General features: G+C 45.8%; 4 protein-coding genes across 5 annotated transcripts in view; 1 reads left to right on the forward strand and 3 right to left on the reverse strand.

Moving 5' to 3' along the window:
* fgfrl1a (fibroblast growth factor receptor like 1a) overlaps window positions 1–6,528 on the forward strand; it is a 44,201-nt gene extending 37,673 nt beyond the window's left edge. Inside the window, exons 5-8 of the mRNA XM_057043295.1 lie at window positions 1,267–1,563; window positions 3,127–3,299; window positions 3,408–3,588; window positions 3,681–6,528. Of these exons, the coding sequence (XP_056899275.1) occupies window positions 1,267–1,563; window positions 3,127–3,299; window positions 3,408–3,588; window positions 3,681–4,105 (1,076 nt within the window). The 3' untranslated portion in view covers window positions 4,106–6,528. The remainder of the gene's footprint in view (window positions 1–1,266; window positions 1,564–3,126; window positions 3,300–3,407; window positions 3,589–3,680) is intronic.
* Window positions 6,529–12,362: 5,834 nt separating this feature from the next.
* Window positions 12,363–16,412, reverse strand: LOC130531583 (probable E3 SUMO-protein ligase RNF212). Of its 2 annotated transcripts, XM_057043651.1 has the most exons (13): window positions 16,346–16,412; window positions 15,951–16,067; window positions 15,599–15,660; window positions 15,425–15,499; window positions 15,264–15,320; window positions 15,127–15,185; window positions 14,986–15,045; window positions 14,563–14,627; window positions 14,243–14,303; window positions 13,512–13,554; window positions 13,371–13,425; window positions 12,767–12,827; window positions 12,363–12,668 (listed from the first exon to the last, which is right to left on the reverse strand). In XM_057043651.1, exons 2-13 carry the CDS (start codon window positions 16,057–16,059, stop codon window positions 12,560–12,562), a joined length of 816 nt encoding a protein of 271 aa, XP_056899631.1. In that variant the 5' UTR covers window positions 16,060–16,067; window positions 16,346–16,412; the 3' UTR covers window positions 12,363–12,559. The 2 variants fall into 2 exon arrangements, with proteins under 2 accessions (XP_056899631.1, XP_056899630.1); XM_057043650.1 differs by lacking the exon at window positions 16,346–16,412 and having other exon boundaries at window positions 15,951–16,233.
* Window positions 16,413–16,576: 164 nt separating this feature from the next.
* Window positions 16,577–18,174, reverse strand: si:ch211-255i20.3 (transmembrane emp24 domain-containing protein 11). Its single transcript, XM_057043652.1, has 5 exons — window positions 17,763–18,174; window positions 17,479–17,570; window positions 17,200–17,325; window positions 16,981–17,127; window positions 16,577–16,891 (listed from the first exon to the last, which is right to left on the reverse strand). Exons 1-5 carry the CDS (start codon window positions 17,887–17,889, stop codon window positions 16,742–16,744), a joined length of 642 nt encoding a protein of 213 aa, XP_056899632.1. The 5' UTR covers window positions 17,890–18,174; the 3' UTR covers window positions 16,577–16,741.
* Window positions 18,175–19,074: 900 nt separating this feature from the next.
* On the reverse strand, window positions 19,075–23,406 carry spon2b (spondin 2b, extracellular matrix protein). Its single transcript, XM_057043649.1, has 6 exons — window positions 23,256–23,406; window positions 22,377–22,634; window positions 21,995–22,218; window positions 21,266–21,457; window positions 21,006–21,192; window positions 19,075–20,002 (listed from the first exon to the last, which is right to left on the reverse strand). The coding sequence occupies exons 2-6, from the start codon at window positions 22,609–22,611 to the stop codon at window positions 19,824–19,826; spliced, it is 1,017 nt and encodes a 338-aa protein (XP_056899629.1). The 5' UTR covers window positions 22,612–22,634; window positions 23,256–23,406; the 3' UTR covers window positions 19,075–19,823.
* Window positions 23,407–24,047: the final 641 nt, after the last annotated feature.

Below are 24,047 nucleotides of genomic sequence, written 5' to 3' on the forward strand. Positions count from 1 at the left end.
CATTCGTGTCTTGACTTCTGTTTCATTTGGGCTGGATTTGATGTTAGAAATCATTTTTATTTTAGCCAGACATTTGTGTCTCCTTGGTTTAATAAATTTCACCGTAAACAAAAGAGGACGTTGCCAAAATTGTCAATTATTAATCATTTTCTTGTGTTCCGCTTAACTTTTCCACTCTCCCTACCTGTGTTGACTGGCTCCACTCACAGTTCACCTTTAGTCCTCCAGCTTTTCTCAGACCCATTCGGAGGACAAAGTCGTTTCAGGCATGTTTGTTTTGTCATTCTGCCCGGTTTCCCCGTCACTCGGCACAGTTAGCAGAGAAATATATTCAGCTGAGTAATGCGGCCATAGTGAACTCCTCAAAATGGACCTGTCACATAACTCTCGCCCACTTGTTTGTTTACCCTGAGCTAAAATAATAGCCGTTCCCAAAGAAAGAGCCAGAGCTGCAGCCGTTCCGGGGTGATTTATCGTCTCGGTTGATGGCTATCTGCTGCGGCTGCACCGCGAGGGCCGTTAAATCGAATGCTCCTGTGAGCGATTTCCTCTCCCTCCCCACTGGATCGTATTTTTTTCTTTGATCTGTTTTCACTGCCCGCTGTGGGTTGTGCTCTTGAATAGCATGTTGAGCTCCGGCACGGCTGCTCGGGTGACCGAACGGACAGAGCCTGATGTTCGATAAGGTGTATCAGGTTAACTGGCTGCTTTGTGATTCGTAGAAGAGGATTTGCATGATTGGACGCCTGGTTTGAGTCCACAAGCTGCATTTTCATCCTTTGCATTCGTGCTCGTGTGTGCAGTGATGATACGCAGCTGTCTTCTGGGGTCGTTGTCGTTGCTGATTCTCATTGTTGCGAGATTTGGGGTAAAAAGACGTCTTCTTCAGGAATAAATCTGGGGTACGAGGAGCTGGATTGGTGGAAATTAATAATCATTTAAGTAATTTTGTTTAAATGGGGAAGAGAAAGTGATTAAAACACTTTATTTAAAATTGATTTATTATCATATTATTGCCGATTGCAGGACATTAGAGTATTTGGAGAGATCTCAACCTATTGTACAAAAAATAAAATGTATATATGCATTAAACATCATCAGCTTGTGAAACCCAAATTAAAGAGGCAAAATAGTCAAACACATGCTTTCTTCACTTTTTAACCCCAGGTTACAAGTTAGCCTGTGAACCAGCCTCCTCTCTTCTGTCTTTTCCCAGCATATTTTGCAAAGCCGTCTCCTAATCTGGGTGCTTTTCTCGTTCCGCAGTGCCTCCGCGCTTCACTCAGCCTTCAAAGATGCGAAAGCGAGTCATCGCCCGCCCGGTCGGCAGCTCGGTGAGGCTGAAGTGCACGGCCAGCGGCAACCCTCGCCCCGACATCGTGTGGCTGAAGGACAATCGGCCGCTCCTGGATGAGCAGAGTAGAGCGGCCGGAGAGGAAGGCAGGAAGAAGAGGTGGACGTTGAGTCTTAAGAACGTGACGCCAGAACAGAGCGGGAAGTACACGTGCCATGTGTTCAACAGGGCGGGGGAGATCAACGCCACATACAAATTGGAAGTCATACGTGAGTTATCATGCAGATACAGATGTGCAGAACTGTAGATCTACACAGGAAGATCACGGCAAACGATCCTCACGGCTGTGTAATTATAGAACGTGGAACAATAACACTGTAAACTCTGCATGTCCTGCCGTTAGAATGACTGTGTTTCAGACTTAATAGTAGGTTTCTGGACAATACAGTGATTACGCAGGCTGTCTAAGATCAGGGGATCAACAACACTATAATTAACTTTCCAACAATTTATGTGAGTTGCTTATAATTCGGGTCTGAAGCCAGTGATCAGTTCATACTTTCATTATAATGTGCTGATTATTTTGTTTTGAAAGGACGTGAATAGATTCCCATGTCGTCTGAGGAGACTTCGACAAGGCCGTCGGGTTTCTCTCTCACCACTAAATGTGTTGGAACGGTTCTAGGTTTACATTGGAGAATTGGTTGAATAAGGTGGTATTTCTGACCACAGGGACGGGCTCCAGCTCCCCCTCTGAGCCCGGTTGGGAGACGGAGCAGCCAACAGAAGACAAATGCAAGTGGTATTTTTATAAGGGCTGAGATTTGAAATCCTAAGACTTGATTGGTTAAATAACTACAGATCCAGCCACAGCACTGGTGTACTGGCTAATCAGTTGCACCTTGAGTGTTGCTTTAAAAATATCTTTTAAAGCCCCTATTCACTTCACTGGCATTTATTGATCACCATTATATTTGTCAATAAATATCATTCAGGCGAGTGAGCTGCAGTCAGGAGGTCTTCAGAGGTTTGCCAGCTGCAGTATTTGTCTTAATAAGGACTAGTTTACCGTTGGGAGCAAAGAGGAGTTGGTTTTTCTTGATCAAGAAGGTGGTGCTGGAGGGCTGTGTGTGTGTGTGTGTGTGTGTGTGTAGTATCAAACTGCATGTAATAGTTCTGTTGACAGCATCAGACTCACTTTACAAGCCACATCTGTTGCATATTGAAATACAGCTGTACTCGTCCTAAAACACACACACACACACACACACACACACACACACACACACACACACACAGTAAATCAAGTCCATGCCCGGTGATCTGTATGCCATGTCGTTTTCTTTATCAGTTGAGATTGGAACATCTGTCAGCCTCGGCTCCCTGGCGTGCCAGATGTTAAATCAAACAACAGATTTTAATTCAATTATTTTTTTAAATTAAATTAGTACTCAAAAACAACAATCACTTATCGGGTACTGTGAGTTGTGCAAAAGTACATTCTTTAAGCGTTCCTCTCGCGTGAGATTGCATTAACCGATAGAGAGAAGGGATTATTGTCCCTGGCAGGTGTGTTTTTCTTGCTGTATAAGCTGAGAGTGAAAAGGCAGAAGCTTCAGATGAGGGATGTGTGTGTGGATCAGCGCCACAGGGAGGATGTGGTGCTGAAGACAGACGGCCCAGCTTAAAGGAGTCTCCAAACCCATATGATGGTGTTGTTGGTGGGGACATTCTTCCATAGGTTCTGCTAAACAGACTGATGAAAAAGAGTAACTGTGATTTCAACATAGAAAAAAAGTAGATATTGATTATTTATCATCTTCTCTCTTCAGAGCGAACCAACTCTAAACCCGTTTTGACTGGTACTCACCCCGTCAACACCACTGTGGACTACGGGGGAACCACTTCCTTCCAGTGTAAAGTCCGCAGCGACGTCAAGCCGGTTATCCAGTGGCTTAAAAGGGTGGAACCAGGAGAGGAGACTAAATATAACTCAACCATCGAGGTGCACGTGGGCCGATTCATCATCACAGTTCACCGATGGTCTAAAGGTGTCTCTGCTGTAAGATGCGGATCAACTGAAAATCAACTTTTGTTGCTATTTCATCCAAAGGTCGGGGACCACCACTTTGTGGTGCTGCCTACAGGGGAGGTCTGGTCGCGTCCTGATGGGTCGTACCTCAACAAGCTGTTGATAACCAGAGCCAAGGAGGACGACGCCGGCATGTACATTTGTCTGGGAGCCAACACGATGGGCTACAGCTTCAGGAGCGCCTATCTAACAGTGTTGCCAGGTAAGGAAACAGACAACGCTGTATTACTGGCTGAAATGACCTGTAAACACTGAGTGAAGCATTGGAGCGCTCATTTGTGTCCACTTTTGCAGATCAACAGCCCCCAGGCAACATTATCCCCGCGGCGGGAACCCCCAGCCTGCCCTGGCCCGTCATCATCGGGATACCAGCCGGCGTGGCCTTCATCTTGGGAACTGCCTTCCTCTGGTTCTGCCACTCGAAGCGCCATTGCTCCTCTTCCTCTTCGGCCTCTTCCGCTCTTCCTGCCGGTCAGCGTCTGCCCGCCACCAGCCGGGAGCGGGCCGGCGCGGGCCTGCCTCCTCAGTCCGCCAGCAGTGATAAAGACTGCCTTACGTATGAGGAGTACGTCGCCCACCAGCAGCTGCTTCTATCTCAGGGAGGCACCGGATTGGCTCCGAAGGTCTACCCCAAGATCTACACGGATATACACACCCACACACATTCACACGTGGACGGGAAAGTACACCAGCACCAGCATATCCACTACCAGTGTTAGCAGTGACGCTAGCAGCACAGATTCAAGTCCTTGATCTATTCTCACAGTACACGCTGACTGCCTCGATACAAAAAGGACACGGAGGAAGAGTCGCCTACTGCGGTCGCGATATTGTATAAATCGACTCTTTCAAACATAAAAATGAAGAATGTAAAGAAAGATGATATTTTTAGCTTATCTGGAGTGCGATCCAGGTAGATTTATGAGAGGAGAGTCCTGTTTTATTCAAACGTTGTCGTGTGGAATCTTTTCTATACAGTTTGAGATCTGTCATTGATGAAAATGCCTTATTTTAAGACCACTGCAGCCTCAAGGTAACTAAAACCACAGCTCACCAACACTACACATCTCCAACCTGAGCTATCTAAATACGTACAGTGCTGTACATGTTTGTAATATAGTAGCATTAGTTCGAAATACGTCTCAGGCATCAGCCCGACTGAGCCTTACTTCAGCTCGAGCTTCTCCTGGATCAGCACGGAAGGCTGAGAGTCGCTGCTGGGTTCCGCTACTATCTAGGAACGATGCAAACCATTATAAGCTCTTTGGAAATGGCTGCTTCCTCTGCATTTCAGCGTCAGAACGTCGGTCTGATTGTGTTGTCACTCTCGTGACATGAATATGAGTGTTGACGCGCTCTGGACTGCAGCGCGTAGCGGGATTAAGGATATCACTTCTTGCACCATATGTCGAGCCCCCTTAACCAGCTGCACAGAGAAGAGCCCGCTTGTAACACGGTGCCTTCAAACAATCGTTTCCAGATTTCATGGATCACTATGGGATCATGGGCTATGTCCCATATTCTTGTTAATCTGTTATGAGATTTAGAGGGCTTAAAGCAGGGGGACGTCATCCTAAACTTGAACTTTAGGTTGAGACTTAAAAAGGCTCCCAGGGTGTCTTTAAGCACCTCAACACATGACCTCGAGGATGATGAAGGAGATTTTTGGTCTGTTGCTCGACAAAATACTCCGCTACCGCTTCAGCCCAGAGCTGGACGCCATTCCAACACAGGTGGACGAAACAACAGCATTCCAACAAAGTTGCTAACTGGTTACCAGCTGACCACTCAGACGGTTAATAGACGGTTAATATGAAGAGTTTTGATTCAGTCGCTAAAGAGATGTCGGGAATCACAGAAATGCTAGAGCTGATCTATTTTAAATCACAACAGCAGGTAAAAACACAGCAAAGCGGCTGATCACAGAAGGGAGTTCCTAAGGCAACTTCTTGTTTGCAGGAGGAGTTTATTATAGATCATAAATATATCAGAGTTTTGCTGTCTCTCATCGTTGTCCTGGGCAGGAAATAAAAATGTGAACTGAAGGTGTTTCCAGGTTTTCCGGCACACTAAGTAAATAACCGAGTCGTGTTTTCAAAGCCAGTATAAGCTCAAGTTGGAGAGAGGTCATATTTGCTGTGTGTTGTTGACTTTGGTGGTTATAGAAATCTGCGACTTATTAGGAGCTCAGATATCAAACATTCGCAAAATCCCAGTCATCATAAATGCTCTTTTCTCCTTATGTCACTGTTTGTTCATGCCTTTCAGCAAATGTTGGTCCCCTGTTTTCCGGTTGTTGCTTTTCAGATGTTGGCAGGTTTTTCAGCCCATGTTTGTCATTATTTAAGATGTTCTAGAAGAACAGTACAGTGCTACGTGAAGGTGATCATGTGACAGGAAGTGATGCGCAGATACCCGTTCTGCATGTCTTTTTGCACATAATCATCACTGGCCTTGCAGCAGACCTCTTTGAACCATTCTGCACCACTGTGAAGTCATTTATCGGGAAGTTATTTCTGCATAATTTAGCTCTTAGTGCATGGTCATGGAAGAGAGGGAGGTGTGATCGCATCTGCTGAGAAAATAAACCAATTCATTCACAAATATCAGGCCCAATCAGTCCATTTCCATGGCAACATTTCTCTGTGCTAAAGCCTTTTCCCTTTTTTTTCTTCATCTTGTTTTTTACTGTGTATTAAAGCTAAAGGACTGCCACTAGACAGACTGTTTGTGTGTATTTACCACTAGCATGTACATGTTTATGACATTATAATAGCGCATTTATAGGCGTGTCGTTTTGTTCCAGACTAGCTCCAGCAACACATTGGCCCACACAACCTTGTAAATGATCTCAGTATTGAAAGAGAAACTGTTCCTAACTTATTTTCGTTTAAACACCTGTGTTTTCTTTCACATCATTGGGCATTATACTGCATGAGTGGATTTTGTGTTATAGAAATATCAACGTTGCTGTCATTGTAAGATACCGTATTTATACATGCTGACAAATATATATGAAAATTTATCGATAATCGTTTCATTATCGGCGATCTTGTACAGTCTGTTTCCCTTTAGGTCCACCTTTTGTTTTGTTCCCCTTGATGTAATCATCTTATTGGTGCGAATAAAGAAAATAACTGTATCGCTGCCTCTCCCCCTTCTTTTCTGTTGTGTTTTTCAACGCGCAGATTTGAAATGAATGTCGTTCTGCGCATAGTTGAAGCTCTCTGATTGTGAGAGCCGCAGCCGGCGTTTCGTCCGTCAGCATGTCTGTCTGCGGAGATGACGGATGGACATGAGCTGCCTGCAGATGCGGGGCGTGAAGGCCTGGGCGCCTCCAGCGCTCCCTCTGATTGGTCCACACAAAGAGAAAGCCTGGAGGTGGCAACAATGTATGACACGGTGGCTAAAGGACATCACAAATGATCACCGTAAACACGTAATTAACGAACGTGACACTATTGTCTGGCCGACATTAGCTGCAGATAAGGAGGCTCTGTCAGGTCACACTCGGTGAAAACATCCATCTCAACGAGGGTCTCACATGACCACTTGTTACGTGATCTGCCCTCTCTGTTCTGCAAATAAACATGTTTTTAACACAGAGAAACTACTCTGCCCTTTTCCCCATCGACAAAAGGTCAAATGTCCAGCTTTCTGCCGCTGCCAGGATGTTTTTTTTTGCTTGTTTGTTTGTTGTAAATGCATGGAGTTAGCGTGCGCCCGCAGCAAAAATCACTCCTGGTTTGTCACCATGATTTTGCTAAACATCCGGGAAGAAACGATGCAAAATAAAGCTGACAGATGTCATCAGTGACCAACGAGGCTCATATGATGAGCACATTATGATGAAAAGAATGTCCAGGTTCTGTCTCTACGTGCAACTTTTGCCTATAAACTATAATGTCGGAACACTTTAAAGATGTTTACGTGGGTGATCACCGCGTTCCGACCAATGCCTAAAGAGATGTCATGGGGCTACGGAAGGAAAAAGGCTTCATAATGTGGAGGCAGATCACCTCGCAGGAATCCGTGGTTGGCAAATGTCTGCCATCTCAGCAGTTACTCAGGATGATACGGCCCGACCCGCTGAGGTTTTATGAGCCGTAAAAGTCCGAGCATCTGCTCAACTTGGTGAAACGATAACGCAAGTGCAGGATTTATGCTGAAATACATCTGCGAGATAAGAGGCGAAAAGAATTCCTGGATCTTGATTTTCGGCATTCCTTATCTTGCAGATTCTCCCGCTTTTCTTTTTTTTTTCTTGTCTTCTTGCGAATTGGATTGACTTGAGGTGCAGGGAGGGGTCGAAGACGGGGAGGACAGATGGAGGAGGACGGGATGAAGAGACGCAGGCACGAGGAGGACGACGCAGATGTGAGCCGACAGATGTTCAGCTCGCTGCTCCTCTGCTGCGATGAGAAGATGAGAACTTGGAGAAGAGATCACTGAAGCGAGACGAAAATGCGAGAGCGGCCTGGTAGCATATGTCCCATCTGTCCCTGCTTGGATTGACAATTTCAAAATTGTCTACTTGTGTTACAATGAAAATGTTGAGCGCTGCTTCTTATTTGTGTTGTTTGCTCTTTAGAAATTGCCTTAAAGAAAAAAATGCGACATGAAGGATGGTTGAAAGAAGAAGAAGAAGAAGAAGAGAAATCTCAGAAGTTACTTTAAATCAAAACCAAAACTTCAGTGATCTAAACTGTTTTTAATCTGGGTCAAACTAAAAAAAAAGGTATTATTGACAGAAACAGCATCTAAACAGTTTATCACAGGACATCCTTGGAAAAGAGATTGTTAAATGTCAAAAGATCCTGCCTGGATAAATACACATTAAATCATTTTTTGGTTAAAAAAAAAGGAAAAAAAAGGAAATGTTGTATAGCTGCAGTACATTTTAAAATAAGCCGACTGGCCGACACAGGAAGGGGGGGGGTTCAGTCATCCTGAGAGCTGATTTTCCATTAACACACATGTGAAGACCACCGCTGCTGTTTTAATGAAATAATTGCGATAGCAGCTTCGTTCCAGGAAGCTCCAAAAATGTACTTAAAGGTTTAACCACACGTCTACGAATGTGCCTTTGAAACATAAGGAAAAGAGGGAAGGGGGAGCCGGTGCAGGGGCACCGATATCTAACCGAGATGTAGAGATTTAGAGCGTTGACTCTGAATGCAACCTTTCAGGACCCAGCTTTGAACATTCTTGTGTTCCTCAACGATGGAGGGGGCCACGATTTTGACTGAATTGTGCGCGTTGGATAAACAAACCCGTCCCTTTCGGTCCTGGAGGCCTTGCGGGGAAGCCTGGCTGTTCACGCACGGAGCGGGCCCTCTGCTGCGGCTGGCTGGTTTAAAAGGGTGTGAACGCTGCAGAGGAGATTCCTGGGCGCTTGAGTCAACAGCAGCTGTGGCTGGCGATGAAGAGAAGCTGTCCAAAGAGCTTCTTTTTTTTCTTCTTCTCCTTCACTGGCAACTGCCTTTTCAGTGTGAAAGGACGGCTCAGGTGAAAAGAGTCAGTGACCATGAAGGCATCGCACACAGACACGCACCTGGGAGAGGAGAGAGCGCACATCCACTCGTGGAAGCCTACATGCAAACACGCCTCTGACACGGACACCTGGCTGACATGGAGGAGCTGCTCTGTTTGCATACCTCACCCTCGTCTTCCACTCATCCTCCACAGACACAAAGCCGGCATTAAAACTGCGAAAACAAAAACACAATAAAGGGGCTAAAAGGGGGCAACAGGCGGCTTCCATCCTTCTTCCACCCATCCCTCCCTTCCACCCTTCCTTTTTCTCCCTGCACCGAATGTTTACCTTCCCCCTCGGTGAAAAGAGAGGGATGTGGACAGACAGGGTGAGAAAAGAAAGAAATCTGGCAGCGGGGACGGCAGCCCGGGCCTTTAAAGTCTGCCACAGAGCCGTGACAAAAGCCTCCTAATCTCGGTGTTGTCTTTCGACCGCCTTTTTCTCCTCGCACATCCTGCCAAGTGCGTGCATGTGTGTGTGTGTGTGTGTGTGTGTGTGTGTGTGTGTGTGTGTGTGTGTGTGTGTGTGTGTTGCACAAGCAACAGTCCGTGTGTGGGTTTGGAAATAAAGTAGGATTAAAAGACGGCAATGAAAATATGGCGCGTGACAAGAGGTTGTTCACAGAAAGGCTGTGTGAGCGCGACAGGAAACAAATCTTTCCACAGCCGAGCTGACATCACACCACTACACCAGGGACGGGAGCATTCCTGCCTTCACACGTGAGCTGGGACTGAGGCCAGGACCCCTAGATCTGCTCTATCTATATCGGTTGACAACAATGATTTAAATGTGTTCGTTTATTTCTATTGAAAGCCACGTGGAAGGGGAGAAAGTGCTCATAGGTAGGGGGTGGCCTTGGGACACATTCAAGACATTTACTGGAATTTTGACCTTTTGACACCCCCCTTCCTCAGAATTAGGATAAATAAATACATCTGTTCATGTGAAGGGGGTGGAAACGACAGGAATTTGAAGGGGGGAAGAAGCAAAAGATTAGCTGTGGATTCAAGAAAATATTGTCGATACAAATGATTTAGGAAAACCTTGAATGAAAGTTGGGTACGCAGGCATCGGCGATCACGTTACAGTTGTCCAGACTGCCCCCCCCCCCCCCGTTCACCTTATAACCTTTTTTTCCCCCTGAATCTAATGTAAAAACTCAGATTTTCACATGGCCTGTAGATATTTGGAAAATGGTGGTGTTCTGTTTCAAAATAAACTCTGGCAGATCATATCTAATGGGATTATTGCTAGCCTCCTCGCGCTGGGCCCCAGACTGGTTTCCTTTTCTGCCCCCGTGCTTGGCCCTACGGATGGGCGCCGCTTTCTTTATGAACTGTTATGTTGGAGTGGGAAAGTCTTTGCTTTAAATTAATACAGCGGGACAATATTTGCTTGGTGAACTTTAGAGGGATTTTGCGAAGATGTAAATTTGGGATTTGGAGATTTATTGTATCTCGTTGGTCCTTAGATTAGGTTATTATTAACAGCTATAGGTAACGCATTATAAAATGATCTCTGTGTACGTGTTCGCGTGCTTGTTTTACCTCAAGCCCTCCTTCCTCGTCCTGTTGATCCCCATCAGAGGCAGCTGTCCTCCGCAGGCTGTTGCACACAGCACAGCCATGCATGCATTCACGAGCCATCATCATCCATATCATAAAGGTGCACTTTTTAACTTCAGCACCCCCCCATACGCTAATCTAGTTAACAATGCAAGTATAGTGTCCCTTTCATTACTCAAACACAAGAAAGGTGGGTTTTTCTATGTGACCACACTCTTAATAATTTAATTTGTGGGCCATTTTGGTACGATCCAATGAATTATAAATCAAATCATCATATTACAGTAGCTTTATTGTAAGCTAATCATCAGTGAATATACAACTACACACAAGATTGTCCAACTACTTAATCCTCACCATAAAACAGAACTGTGTGATGATCATAAATAAACCCTCTTGGTAATTTTAGAAAGAAACCTACATTACGCCACGTTGAGTTAAACAGTAAAGGTGTTGAGATGACGCGTTAAAACTCCGAAGCTGTGCAGGAACACTTAGCGAGCGCCTCGCAAAGACAAATAGCTCCAGTATGAAATCATTTAGTTCATGTCATGTCTTGCCCAAAGGGGATTACACTTACAGCACCAAAGGTACACGAGTGAAATAGTGAGTGACAAAGTGTGAAATCTGGATCAGATTATGAAAGAAGCCTCTCTTACACACACACACACATGGAAAAGATGGAGGATAGAGGGGGGGAGGGAGGGGAACAACAAGCTGTGGGAACGCGGTGGTGAATAATTACCGCTGACATCAGAATAGTTTTCTCCGGCTCTCTGAAGTGGCAGGGCTCATTTGTACAGCCTGGAGCAATACACAGAGGTGTGTGTGTGTGTGTGTGTGTGTGTGTGTGTGTGTGCACGCAGAGGAGAAAGTAAACGACAGAGATAAAGAAAGAAATGTGTGTATGTGGGAGACAAGAATGGTGTAACTAATTAAAAGAAAATAACAATATTACTATGTGAGAAGCAAGGTTTGAGTGTGTGTTGTGTGTTTGTGTGTGTGTTGTGTGTGTAAGAGGGACGTTACTCTGATTTCGTCCTCTCCCTGTTACTCTCTGACACCGTGACAGCTCGATCTGCCCCGGGGAGCCATTTCTCTCTAAATGGACCTTTAAAAAAACAGGAAATGACTTCAAATCCCAGCAGAGCGCAGAGGGAGATCAGGCACAGCGACTCTTCAAATGCCCCTAAACCTCACACTCGTACGCTAGGAGGCACCTGAAAATGGCGTGGCAACAAACCCAGAACACACACACAGTTACACCTGAGCCCTCTTCAATAGAAACTATTCAGCATCCTGTCAGCTGGGGCACAATAGAGGCAAAACTCACGGCTTGACAAAGACAGGGTGGACCTGTCTGAACACATCTGGCCACCCCGCTCCGCCGCGCCGGCTTTTCCTCGCTGGGATGGCTTCAGGTGATATCGTGTTTCTATTTGGACACACTCGGCTTTTGCCTTCACTTGCAGCTGTTTTGTAACAAGATTTAAGGGCGATACGGTGGTTCCTGTTCCCCAGCCTGCATGCTACAGGCTGCCGGTGTAAAACCTATTAATGAGGCTAATTTGCCGCCTAAAGGTGATGTTAGTAAAGTGCTTGTCAGTCAGCTGGCTTGTAAAATCCAGTGAATTGTTCATCCTTAAAGATAATCCCAGTTTATCTTTGTCAGGTGAATAGATGCTGCTGCGGCAGTTGGCAGTTGAAAGGCTGCCTTTGGCTAGAAATTAAGATTTGTGGGTTGAGGCCTGTAGCTGCCACTCAGCAAAAGTCCAAAATAACATCACAACATCAAAATAACACCTTAAAGGACCAAAACAAAAAACAGGTACATCAAGCTGCCATGTGAGCACACACGAAAATCAGAAACAGAGCGCAGCAGGAAGCATCTGTTTTATTTATTGCGGGACAAATTAATTGGACAACAGATTCCGGCGAGTTGACGACGTCCCGGTGACACATCCTGGATCACCTTGGATCCTTCCACTAACTGGTTGCTGACTCACTTTAGCTCATGGGAGTCATAAATACCTTGGGACAGATGTCCGAGCTGAAAGTTCGCTAACGCGAGCTCAGAACAGAGAAGGCAGGGGGGTTCTGAAGGAGGGGGGAGGCTTGAAGACGGGAGACTCCCACCTGGAGGTCTGGCTGTACGAAGCCTCCGCCGACCCTGGAAAAGTACTGAGAGAAGGTGCTGTTATTGACCTCCTCTCTGTTTGGAGACCTAAAAGGCATCATTCTGGTGGAATATGTACGCTTTGCTACGTGAAAGGCATCACCTGATACCAGCGGTGTGGTTGGCCAGTGAATCCCGACTGGATAATCTCAGACGGACGCTGCCTAAACGGCACATCAGAGAAGGACACGTTGGTTCTGAGCGCTAACGAAACAGGCGACCAAATGAGCTCACGCTGTTAATACAGAAAGTCTTCAGGAAACCAGAGTCTTTTGTTGGAGTGGTACTGCTTCAACAAAAAGGCTGAGAGAGACCTGCGCTCTTCTGGTACCTTCAGGTGCCACCTGGTGCAACAGGGTTTAACCCTTTAAGGTCCCAAATGACACAACCAAAGCCTGGAAATGCCATCGGGTTAATCCTAAATAAAACAACAACCCACATCTGCAGCTGATTACTCAGCGTAGGTGGCCGCAGCCCCGTTTGTTTGGCCGTCAAATGGAACAGCAACATTCCCGATATGTTTTATTGATGAATATGCAACCGCAGGCGCTCGTGTGGAAGGTGGAAACTTTAAGACTTTTTTGTTTGATTCTTGCTGCATCGGCGTTATTAAGGTGGATCAGAGAGCAACGAAGCGGCACAGTTATTCACATGAACAAGAGATCTTCACATTCTGGCTCTTAAAATAGATTTTACACAGCACAAACCCATTTGTCCAGTCTGAGAAGCACCGAATAATGGAACTCTGGGGAGAGGACTGGGCTAGAAGACAAAAACCATAAGATCTTCAACCTTTTTCGCGATATTTAGGCAGTAATAAATAATTAACGTTCAGGAATAAGACATACTTTCATGAACAGGCTCCTTTTAGATACTTCCATGCTTTCGGTCCTGCAGGAGAGCACAATTGATTAGCAGCGTCTCCGGTATTTTAGGATCAGTGCTTTTAAGGAGAGAAATCTGAGAGCTTGGAGGGTTGGAGTGAAATCAGACTCAGATGACTTTAACAACTAATGCGTATTCCTTAAAAACATCTCTAATTGTATCAAAGAACTCAATTACGGGGTTCTACTACTATTACATGCTACAAATGTATTTGATTATGGTGCTTCTATCTGCAGGCAAATCAGCAATTTACCCCTGAAATCAAAAGTGGTTGGAGTCTGCAGGCACAGCAGAGCAACGGCCAATTTGCTGCATAGCCGTGATCCATCCTGTGCTGCTATTGCTCAGCAGAGAATCTCAGAGGATAATAAAAACATCACTATTATTAAACTCAAGCAGCAAATCGCTCTTATGTCAACAGTGAGCAGAAACCCCGACAGAGAAACCTGAATAAGCTCAGTCGGTTCGAGTGTGTGTGTCTGCAGAGCCGCAGGGAAGGGCAAAGCTACACAGCGGCTAAAGCTAACATAAGACGTCGGGGCTCAACCCGAGATCTAGTGTGTTTGCACTGCTCCGCACCTCTCACACTCTCACGTACGCAGACAGGTAATGAAGGAGAGAGGAAGGAAAACAGAGGTTTTGGCAGGGCGCAGAGGTTAAACGTGCAGATGTGCGGGTGAGGGACAGAACTCACACGTTAGACATGGAGGAGTGTCTGGAGATGGGCAGAGGTGAGGATTTGGGGATCTGGAGACCTGCAGCAGGAGAGATAAAGAAAGAGGAACGTGTTTAATGCATTCAATGGTGTGATATCACTGCACATATAGGGTCTGAAAAAAAACACACTCAATAACAGAAAAATGTGAAACGTTCATATATTGAAAAAGGCCTGAAAGGTTTAAAAAGTGTCCGTTTATTAACAAAACCCAAGTCTAGATGCACTGTTAAAAACTGTTCGAATGACCCAAACGCACCACTGCTGTTGACATCATATATGAAGAGGTCAGAGATTACCTGAGTTATGCCCACGTGGAATGTGGGAACTGTGAGCCACCTGAGCCATCGAGGTAGAGTTGGCACTAAAGGACAGAAAAAGTAGTTTTCCCTCCACCATCTTAGAAAACAATGATCAATAGGCATCCTGCCACCAGCTGAAGAATCAGCTTCAGTTCTTTAAAAAGGCTTCACTTAGTTTGAATGAGGCTTCTGGAGTAAACGTGTCTGGAGCGACACCCAGTGGCAACGACCGGAATTTAACACTAAATTATTCTCATGCCCTTTAAATGTATTCACAAAAACATTTTCACACAAACTTTTGTTTTATTTAAGCCTCCTGAGCTCCTGATTCCCTTGCTTTATTTTTTAATATCGAAATTAAATAAAATAGAACCTCTTTCAGTTCATTGATAAATGACAGATGTTTTGTAAAAACCACACCGGTGATGATGAAGAGCATTTTCCAGCTTGGTAAGGGAGGCGCTCTGTTCATTCAGCTTCCTTGAATAGAAAATAAAGGTTAAATAAATACTCGGGAGACACAGTAGGCACTAAATACACCAGCAACTACTTTTATCTTACTTTGACATCTGCTGCATTTCTTGTTTCATCTGCACAAATGTGTCTTTTTGCTTCTCACTCTGCAATCAATGCAATTACAGTTTTTAATTGTAAATCAGCAAAGCCTCCAAAATTCATTGTACGCATCTGTAAGTCACCTTCTGTTGGTAGTAGCTGCACAGGCGCTTTTGGTGGCTTGCCTGGAACATCAGAACCTGCAGAAAATAACACCTAGGTGAAGTTTAAACAGGTGCACACGACATCGATCTTGCTTAAACTCGGTTTTCCTGTAAAATCAAATGAATAAATATGGCCGAACTTTGCTGATTTCCTTGCAGTGTTTGGCTGCCACCACACTGACGTCTGAGAACAGGGCCTTCACCTCCGAGCTGCTCTGAAACAAGGAGGATTTGCTGTCAGTCACCTGCAGGGAAGGTCGTTCCACATCTCTAAAGTGGCGAACAGGGATTCTGTGGAATTTAAAGCCACCTACTTGGTCAGAAAGAGATGAAACTTGGCACCGGGAGTTGCATATCAAACAGATCCCTTGCTTTCCTGAAAAAGGGTGACTAAATATCAGTCAGTGTTTCCAACACAGGTTCAAACGTCCACAATCTGGGTTACAACTGTGCAAAAACGTTAGGTTCTAGTTTTTAAAGTGAATTAATTAAGCAACATGCAACATGTGGACGGATCCGTGGCTCTTGGGAAAAGGGATGTAATACCGCTCTTCTTCCAACAGAGGTCCCCGTTTAATTAGCTTCAGAACTTGGGTTTAAATCCCCCAGAAGGACTTCGACTTCAGAATTGGGTTTAAATCCCCCAACTGGGGGGTCGTCGCCCACCTTTGCTGTAGCAGCCGTCGCAGATGACATGGCCGCATGTGGTGACGGCGAGTTTGCGATCGTCGCTGGGGGGGAGGAAGCAGGCGTTGCAGCTTATCCACGAAGACATTAGGAGACCTGTAATATCAAGCCGTCGCCCCATTTATTTATTTATTTTTTAAACACTTTAAAAAAACAGATATGTGACAAATTACGACTCAAGTGATCGCTGACGCACTTAGCCGATGTGATGCTAGCGTCTAGACCCGGTATTTAAGTATGTAAATAGGTGAACGTGTCATTTTTAAAGAGTCCTGAATATTTTAGATTCCGTGTTGAAAGATAGACGCTTTATAGCACGACAACGACTTTCATACTCAATTTACAAATATTTTTTTTTAGATCAATTAAGTTACCTGGTATAGCCTGATGTGACCGTAAGTGCTAATGCTAGCTGGCGAATCCTGGCTAATTCGGCGTTAGCTAGCATGTAGCTTTGTGACATTACAGATTAGGACAAGAGCTAAATTTAATCAAAAAAAAATTTTTTCTTTGCAAAGCCATTGCTGTTTTCATGCATAGAGACATCAATAAATTGCAGCAGCATATTTGTTTCATTTTAACAATTAACTTCAGAAACAAGGACATTTCAATGTCATATATCATTTATTTTCTTTATAAACCCAAATTTTCACAAAAGTATTACTTTTCTACGTATATGTCCATTTTCCATCTTGCAAGCAGAGAATCTTAACATGATATATATATATTTATTATTTTTTATTTTTTAAAGAAGGCCACAGGGGACATCCTCAGACAAGCTTTTTGGCAATGAAGAACTCTTTGAGACGTTTCATCTGCCAGAACCCCACTGACAGCAGAATGAAGGTCTGCATCAGGGCCCACCACAGAACTTTGCTGTTGGTGTCCTCGCTGATTTGCCGGAAGCTCTCCTCCTTCTCCTGCAGCAGAGAGGACGGGACATTTGTATTCCGGGATGGCGGGACAACATTACGGTCATGGTGAATGCAGAAAAGGCTGGTGTAGCTACCCTCTGGTACTCCTGCTGCCTGAGGATGTTGATCATCTGACCTCGGAGGTGCGTGAGGCTGTTCTCCAGGTTCTCCAAGCTGCCCTTGGTTTTGTCAGAGTTGTGATCCACCGGGTGTTCTCCCATCTGAATGTCCAAATGGAATCTCTAAACATCGTGGAGGAAACAACATAAGGGTCTTTTTTCCTCACTAAATCACTTTTTTGCCCCCGTTCTCACCAGCTTCTCGCCAGCAAAGACCGAAAAGCGCGTGGAATTGGTTTGGAAGCAGAAGAAATGCTGCCCGGATTCGTGAGCGCTGAAGGTGAATTTCCCAAATTTAGCAAAGCGTTTGGTCATCTGAACCTGGGAAGCGGGAAAAAAGTTGGGTTGAATCCGTTTTATCCTTGTCTGGCTGCGATTGAATGGGAAAACCGGTCAACACGTGGTTTATTGTGATTGTCCGACATGTTTGTGTGACCTTAGCTCGGTGATATACGTCTCCCCAGAGGGCCGTACCTCATGGTTGGGGTCTCTGACTTCCACGGTGACACCGAGATGAGGGGAGTGGCTGGGAGATTTGGGATCCCAGGGCTCCAACAGGAAGCGACCTGCAGCAAGAAGTTGCCTGGAGCTTTATTCCAGTTTTAATTAAGCATGTATTACGGAATCTTGCTCACAATATGTTCCTTATTACTGCTGCCATATGGTTGTAAATGGGCATCTGTGGAAGGTGCCTGCTGTAGACGGGCTTCATCCAAATTTTAGCCTCTGATTCTGAATTTTCCCTCCGCAGGACTCACCGGTAACGAGCGTGTCGACGGGAATCTCCTCGATGATGCATTTTTCCTCCTGCTCCCCCAGTTGGAAATACATGGCTGCAGCCAACACCAGGTAACCCTGCAGGAGGAGAACCGCTCGCAGACTCATGTCGAGGTGACCAGCGGCGCCGCTCGGCCCTGTTGACGTTCTGTTAGTGTGTCAGGTCCAGATCCAGGTCCAGGGTCGTCCCTTTTAGCTAACGCTCAGCACCCCTGTCGCTTGGCGTGACAGCTCAAGTCAAAGGTGTGTGAAACGGGCAGGTGCTGCTTTGAATGACGAGACCTTCTGGAAGCTGTGTGATTGGTTCCCCTGGGCCCACTGCAAGCCTGATAAGACTCATGGCGGGGGGGGGGGGGGGGGGTGTTTGGAACACACACCGGTTGTGTTCACAATGTGTATTAGAGCCGTTATGTTGCATTAGAATTAAAAGAAAGAGTCACTTTATTGCCGTTTGGCCTCTGAGAATCACACAAGGTCATCAATAAAACCGTCATAAATCGGGTTTTATTCCCAGGAAAATAGACTCCGTAACCAGAGCGAGCCGTCCAAAACTCTGGATGTTGGGAGGAAACCGTCGTCCAGACCGTTGCGTACCAGTAGTCGCCACGCTCCCACTGAAGATGAGGTCACTCGCGGAATAAACCCTCCGCACATCTGCTAAAGCGGTCGGTTGAAGTGAGCAGGAATTTCAGATTTCCGTCTCCTCCCACACTGTAGTGCTTTTACAGAAGTGACAATACTACTGTAAATCAGCGCGAGGGCTCCGCCCACCGTTAAAATGTGTGTGTGTGCTTAGAAAACATGGCTGAAATCAGGAATTGCAATTGGAACCCGAACCTCGCCGCAGAGTTCTCTCCTTTTCTGATCATTTCGCCGTTTGTTCGACGCCCTCGGCGCATCTATTGAGCGGAACTTTGAGTCGTAGCCCATTAAAACGTTGGGTTTGGACCGGTTTTCGATGTTTCGGTCTCTACTGGAATAATCTAGGTGGGATAAACTCGGTGACATTTCAGGGTTTGTCATCTAAATCAACATTTGGGGATTTGATTTGAATTCTTAAGTGTGCAACATCTGGTTTGTGGTTCCTCGTCAGAAGGCCCGCGAGCCAAGAGGTCCGAGCCCCGGCCATCCTGCTAAAGCCATTTCATCAGATTAATCCAGCTGGTTTAGCGTGAGTCATCCCGATGGCAGGGAATCCCAGATTTTCACCGACTCGGAGTTCAATATTTGGAGAAAAGCAAAGCAAAAATCGATCATTTCTAATGTTGCGTGTTGTGAGGCCATCGAAAGAGGCTGTTTTTACCTTTTATTCCACATACAACTTACACTTATTTCCCCATTTTTACAAAAAAAAGGTTAATTTCTGTATCGAGCCAGTATCCCAATAACAAAAGAATACACATTATTACTTTCATATCTAATATACTGTACACTACAGGTTAAAATCCTGTCAATAAATATGTTCTTCGATAAAATGGCAACGCTTATGTAAACATTATCTTTCCCATTGCTTAATAACCAATAATGATTTATGGGGCTCTCGAGGCTTCTGATCATCCTGCGGCTGTGTTATTTGTATTTTGCCTTCGATGTTTCTGACATATTCTGTAGTTTTTGAGTACTTTTGCGTCATTATGCATGGATTTATGTACAAATGATGATGGGGGAAGTCATAATGCCCTCTAAATAAATGTCAAACGTCTAATTAAAGCCAATTATTAAGGATCCTCTAAGAATTGTTCAGTCCCCAGACACTTCAGGTGATCGGTCAAAATAACAGACAGGCGTCTGATGGCACCTTTGCAAAACTACACCTCTGTTGAGCTGTCGGATGCACCCGCGCCCCCCAGGACTGAACCTTTTCCTAGCGTAGGAGGACAGTTTTCTTTTTTAAATCACATGTATCACATGTCCAGTAAATACACTGCGGTTGCTTTTTTGTTGTTCCTGCCTCTTCGTCCTTTCCTCCCTTTCCTGGTTTTCCTCTCTTTTCGCTCCCTTCTCTCCTTCCTCTCCTTCTTCGCCCTCCGCTCTTGGCCTAGTCATAGGCAGTTATCCGGGAAGCACTTCCTCTCCTCCTCCAGCTGGGGGCAGGCTTTCCCGCTGTTGGCACCGTGCATGAGGACGTAGCGCGTGCGGTGTTGCACGCCCGAGTCTCCACACTTGCCTTTGCACAAACCCCAAGGCGACCACACTGACACCTCACAGTCCAGGGGGGTATCTGTCGGTACAGGGGGGGGTATTGTTACACCACGACACCGGACTCTTTCCTGCACTTCTATTTATTCTGGGTCACATTCTGACATTTGAAGCACTGAAAATGAACAAATACTTCCTGTTGAGTCGGCTGCTAATCTAAGTTCGAGGAAGCGGTCAGGCAGCGGCGCGGCGGGATCGAGGGCAGAAACCCCGGCAGATTTTTGGCCCCCGCGTGCTGTTTGTTGACGGGTCGTCACGGGAACAGACATGAAGTCTGTGATGCTGAGTCAGGCCTTCAGTCATCCTGAGCGCTGCTGATTACTGCAGCTCTGCTGCCAGGATGACACGCCGCACCAGCCCGCCTCCCCAGATCAGGGATCCTCTGGTTCAGGAGGGGGGGGGTTACATATGATTACTCGCCTCCTCGCCGTCATGCTGGAGATCTGTCGCAGGCGGTATAAGAGACTGCTGCGGTGTTGCCATGTAGATTAGTGCACTGTTTTCCCAAGCTCTTTTACTTGTCCCCCCTGTCGTTGCGCTCGTTTATTGTTACCACTAATTAGTACAACAGGGAGTCCTAAAGTGTAACAGGCGGCCACATTGAGCTTGGCCTCATGGCATCGGCGTTTCTGGGCCTGCGCCCTATTTTGGGTCATCGCTAAAGCTGGAGATGTTTTCCTAAAATGGCCTTTAAAATGATCTGTCTCGTAGCAACTCACTGACCCCGGTCTTTTCTCTGTTTTCCTCTCACGGACTATGGTTTCTGTTGGCTTCTCCAGGTTCATGGCTAATTGAGTCTGTGCTTTCATTAGGAGCGGCAAAAAGACCCAAAAAACTCCTTAATGAGTGTTTCACACAGCCTCCAGGTCGTCCAACACACCCTTCGCTACTAAATGAATGGTCTAAAGCAACTTATGGCAGCATTATTATTATATTTACACATGAATATACAGCTGGGGGGGGCGGTGTCTCACTGACAATAATTGTGACGCAGCTGAGGTCTTCGTCCTACTGCTCTGACTTACTTATCAGCTTGTCCTCAATTTCATTTCCTGTCGGCAGCTGGTTGGACTGGGTGGGCTCCTCTGGGAGGCTGATGATCTGATTGGTCTTTTTGACCTTGGTCAGCGTTACCTTGGCAATGGGCGGCAGGTGCTTCAGGCGGGGGTAAAAAAAGGAGTTGGCAGGGTGACTGGGGAAAGAGGAAGTGATCTGTTGGAGGAGAACGGGACAGTTATTCTCTGGGGCGTCCACGTTTGGGCTCCGTCTTTTACCTGAGACCCACCTGCGTGATTTTGTCCTGGGGAATTGTCTCGAAGTTGGGAGAGGAAAAGGTGAACCCGCTGTCAGTTCCCGCGTCGTACGGGAAAAGCTCCAGCGACACATTTTCTTTCCAGTGGTCCCCATCACAGAGGTCAACGCTGTCCACGCCCACGAACCAGTCCGGGCTCGGAACGATCCGCACGATGAAGGACAGCTGGAAACAGAGAGCAGGAAGTGAAGCGCCGCCGCGCAAGGAAAAGGATAAAAGCGCCGCCTCCTGTAGCGTTTTACATAACGTTTGGACATAAATTATTTCAGAAGGTCTCCTCAGGGGACAAAAACCAACAACATCATCGCGGAGAGGTTTAGTAATATCCTTGCTCTGTTTGCACCATTGGCCGGGTTTGGACCTTCTCTCTGGTTCTCTTCCAGACTTCTGTGTTAGATTTCTCTACAAGCGGTAACGACATGTTTGATGTAAGGTGTTTTTTTTAAAATTTAAGCTGGTTTTAGAACTCAGCGGTCTCCAACTTGGCCAAACAAAACCTTTTCCTGAACTGTCTTGGAAAAATGTCTTTCCTCATATTGACTTATGTATAAAAATGTAAAGACAAAGTTTGGATGTCTTAGTTATTTGACCCAGTTGAATGGAAAAACCCCACATTGGGATGTGTGGTGACTAAAAAAAACAGGGCTATTTCTTTAATCTTTGACCCAGACTGGGGGAAACGGTGTGTTTTACATTACTTACGTAGGAATGCCTTGCAAAAACCTCAAACTCGGTGTTCATCTGGCCCGTCCCTCCCACGACCGCGGGAGCAGAGAAGACCCCATAAACGCTCTGGATGCGTTCGCCGGCTGCCTCCACTTCTTTTATCAGAGTCCAGGCCTCTCCTTTCTCTGAAAACTCCTTCACACCGTTGCTGGCGAAGCCATTATGCTGCCACATGTGATAGTCAGAGCTGTGAGTCACCCCTGATCAAAGAGAGGGGAGAGATTTTGTTACAGCAGGTGTTCTCCTGGATCTTATGTCCTCACTTTTGCCTTTTCAGCAAAATAATCAGTGCATAGCACGTCTGATTCTACTGTTGTATTGACCTCTGTAGGCTGGGACTGTCACTCTGTGGACTTACCAACTATGTTTGACCACTGTGCAGGGGGGCGGTAGACCGGATACTGTTTCGGGAAGGCTGACCGGGACCACTTGCCATTAAACGTTAGCTTATAATGTGCGGGCTCCGAGGCCGTGCACATAGGGACATCAGTGGGGACAGGCATGGGCTGAACACCCCCGCCCAGTGTCCACAGCACCACCAGCAGGTGGGTGAACGCCTCGAAAACGACATTCATAGTGGCGTGCGTGTTCATTTGGGCCAATTCGCACAAAGGACCTGAAGCGGTTGTAGAAAGAAAGGAGAATTTTGGTTACAGAGCAGAATTTCACAGCGGATAGTTGTTTTTTATGTCTTGCTTGTTGTGGATTTCTTGTCAAATCTGAGCTATGACAAGACTTTGCAAGTGTCTGGACACAGAATCTAACAGTGAAGGGTCTCGTAGGTTTTGATTACATGTAGGGTTGTCAGGAGAAATGATCTTTTCATGACTGTCTAATAAGATAGGTCCTCCCAGCTGACGTTACATATGTTTAGACTTGATGTCTTCATGACTGTCCTCTATGATCTAAAACATCTCAGAGACAGCAGCAACATATAATAACTCTTTTTTTATCATTACATTGTTTTTCATTCATATTAAATGTCCATCATTACCTATATTTAAACGCTGTATTCTCAGCAAGTGTGTCTAGCATCTTTTTATACATCCCTTAAAATCACCACCTTCCCTTATTTGCATGTCGACAGTTCTCCCATTTGCTGGAACACAGGCACAAAGTCTCTGACAGCCGGGATTTCCCTCATTTGTGCAGACAAATGGAGAGAATTCACACACGTGTAAGCATCAGACGCCGTTGTGTGGCGACGGGATGAGGATGTGGCGGAGCAACGACTCACCTGATGAATGAAGCAGATGATTGGAGAGGAGGGCTGGAGATGAGAAGCAGGGGAGAGGAGAGCGATGGATGGTGGCTGTCGGAAAAGTGACTGCGAAGCTCCAAGTCCTCTTTTGGCTATTTATGTCTTCCAGGAGACTCACCCCTCTTCCTCCCCCTTCTCCTCTCTTGCTCCACTCCCCTCTTCCACTTGCCTCGGCTCTCTTTCAATACTTTATATCTGCAACTCAATCACAGCCATGCCCTCTTCGTGGCCTTTGACTGCCCCCGCCACTAGTACCGTGCTGTCTTTACCACTGTTTTAAAGAAGCCCATTAACTGACTAATGTGTTCAGCAGTTCTGCATGCACAGCCAGTGGTCCTGTTAACTGTGGGGGTAGAGTGTCACCAGTATGAATAATAAGGCTAATAATGCATTTCCAGATCTTTGAAAGGGCTCCTGCTGAAGGTCTGAGTTGAATCTGAACTTCTAAATTGAACAAAGGTGCTGATTTTTGACGTAGCTAGACAGTCATATTGCCTTTGTCATAGTCAGTTTTCTGAACTCCTTTAATTGGATTTTCACAGTCACATAAATGTAGGTTTAAGTTAAGATGTCCTCTAAAATGTCATGGAATTATTCACGTTAGAATCAAAAAAGGAGTGTTTGAGGCGCTGCTCAGACTTAAATCTACCAGGAGATACAGCTGGATATTTGATATTTGCAGGATATTTTGGAGAATATTCCTGTTTCAGTACACTGGGTGCACATTCACAGCAGCTCAAAAAGAATGTTTTCTAGTTAAAAAAATAA

The sequence above is a fragment of the Takifugu flavidus genome, chromosome 9 (assembly GCF_003711565.1).
Source record: "Takifugu flavidus isolate HTHZ2018 chromosome 9, ASM371156v2, whole genome shotgun sequence".
Taxonomy (NCBI): domain Eukaryota; kingdom Metazoa; phylum Chordata; class Actinopteri; order Tetraodontiformes; family Tetraodontidae; genus Takifugu; species Takifugu flavidus.

Coding starts and splice junctions, on each gene's coding strand:
- si:ch211-255i20.3 (XM_057043652.1), bottom strand. CDS start 17,889: ATGAGTCTGCGAGCGGTTCTCCTCCTGCAGGGTTACCTGGTGTTGGCT. Junction 17,326..17,478: donor TCAGAGACCCCAACCATGAG/GTACGGCCCTCT, acceptor CCCGCTTCCCAG/GTTCAGATGACCAAACGCTT. Junction 16,892..16,980: donor GGCAGCAGGAGTACCAGAGG/GTAGCTACACCA, acceptor TCTCTGCTGCAG/GAGAAGGAGGAGAGCTTCCG.
- LOC130531583 (XM_057043650.1), bottom strand. CDS start 16,092: ATGGGGCGACGGCTTGATATTACAGGTCTCCTAATGTCTTCGTGGATA. Junction 15,186..15,263: donor GCAGCTACTACCAACAGAAG/GTGACTTACAGA, acceptor CATTGATTGCAG/AGTGAGAAGCAAAAAGACAC. Junction 14,304..14,562: donor TCCACGTGGGCATAACTCAG/GTAATCTCTGAC, acceptor CTCCTGCTGCAG/GTCTCCAGATCCCCAAATCC.
- spon2b (XM_057043649.1), bottom strand. CDS start 22,611: ATGAACACGCACGCCACTATGAATGTCGTTTTCGAGGCGTTCACCCAC. Junction 22,219..22,376: donor ACAGTGGTCAAACATAGTTG/GTAAGTCCACAG, acceptor CTCTTTGATCAG/GGGTGACTCACAGCTCTGAC. Junction 21,458..21,994: donor TTTTTGCAAGGCATTCCTAC/GTAAGTAATGTA, acceptor CTCTGTTTCCAG/CTGTCCTTCATCGTGCGGAT.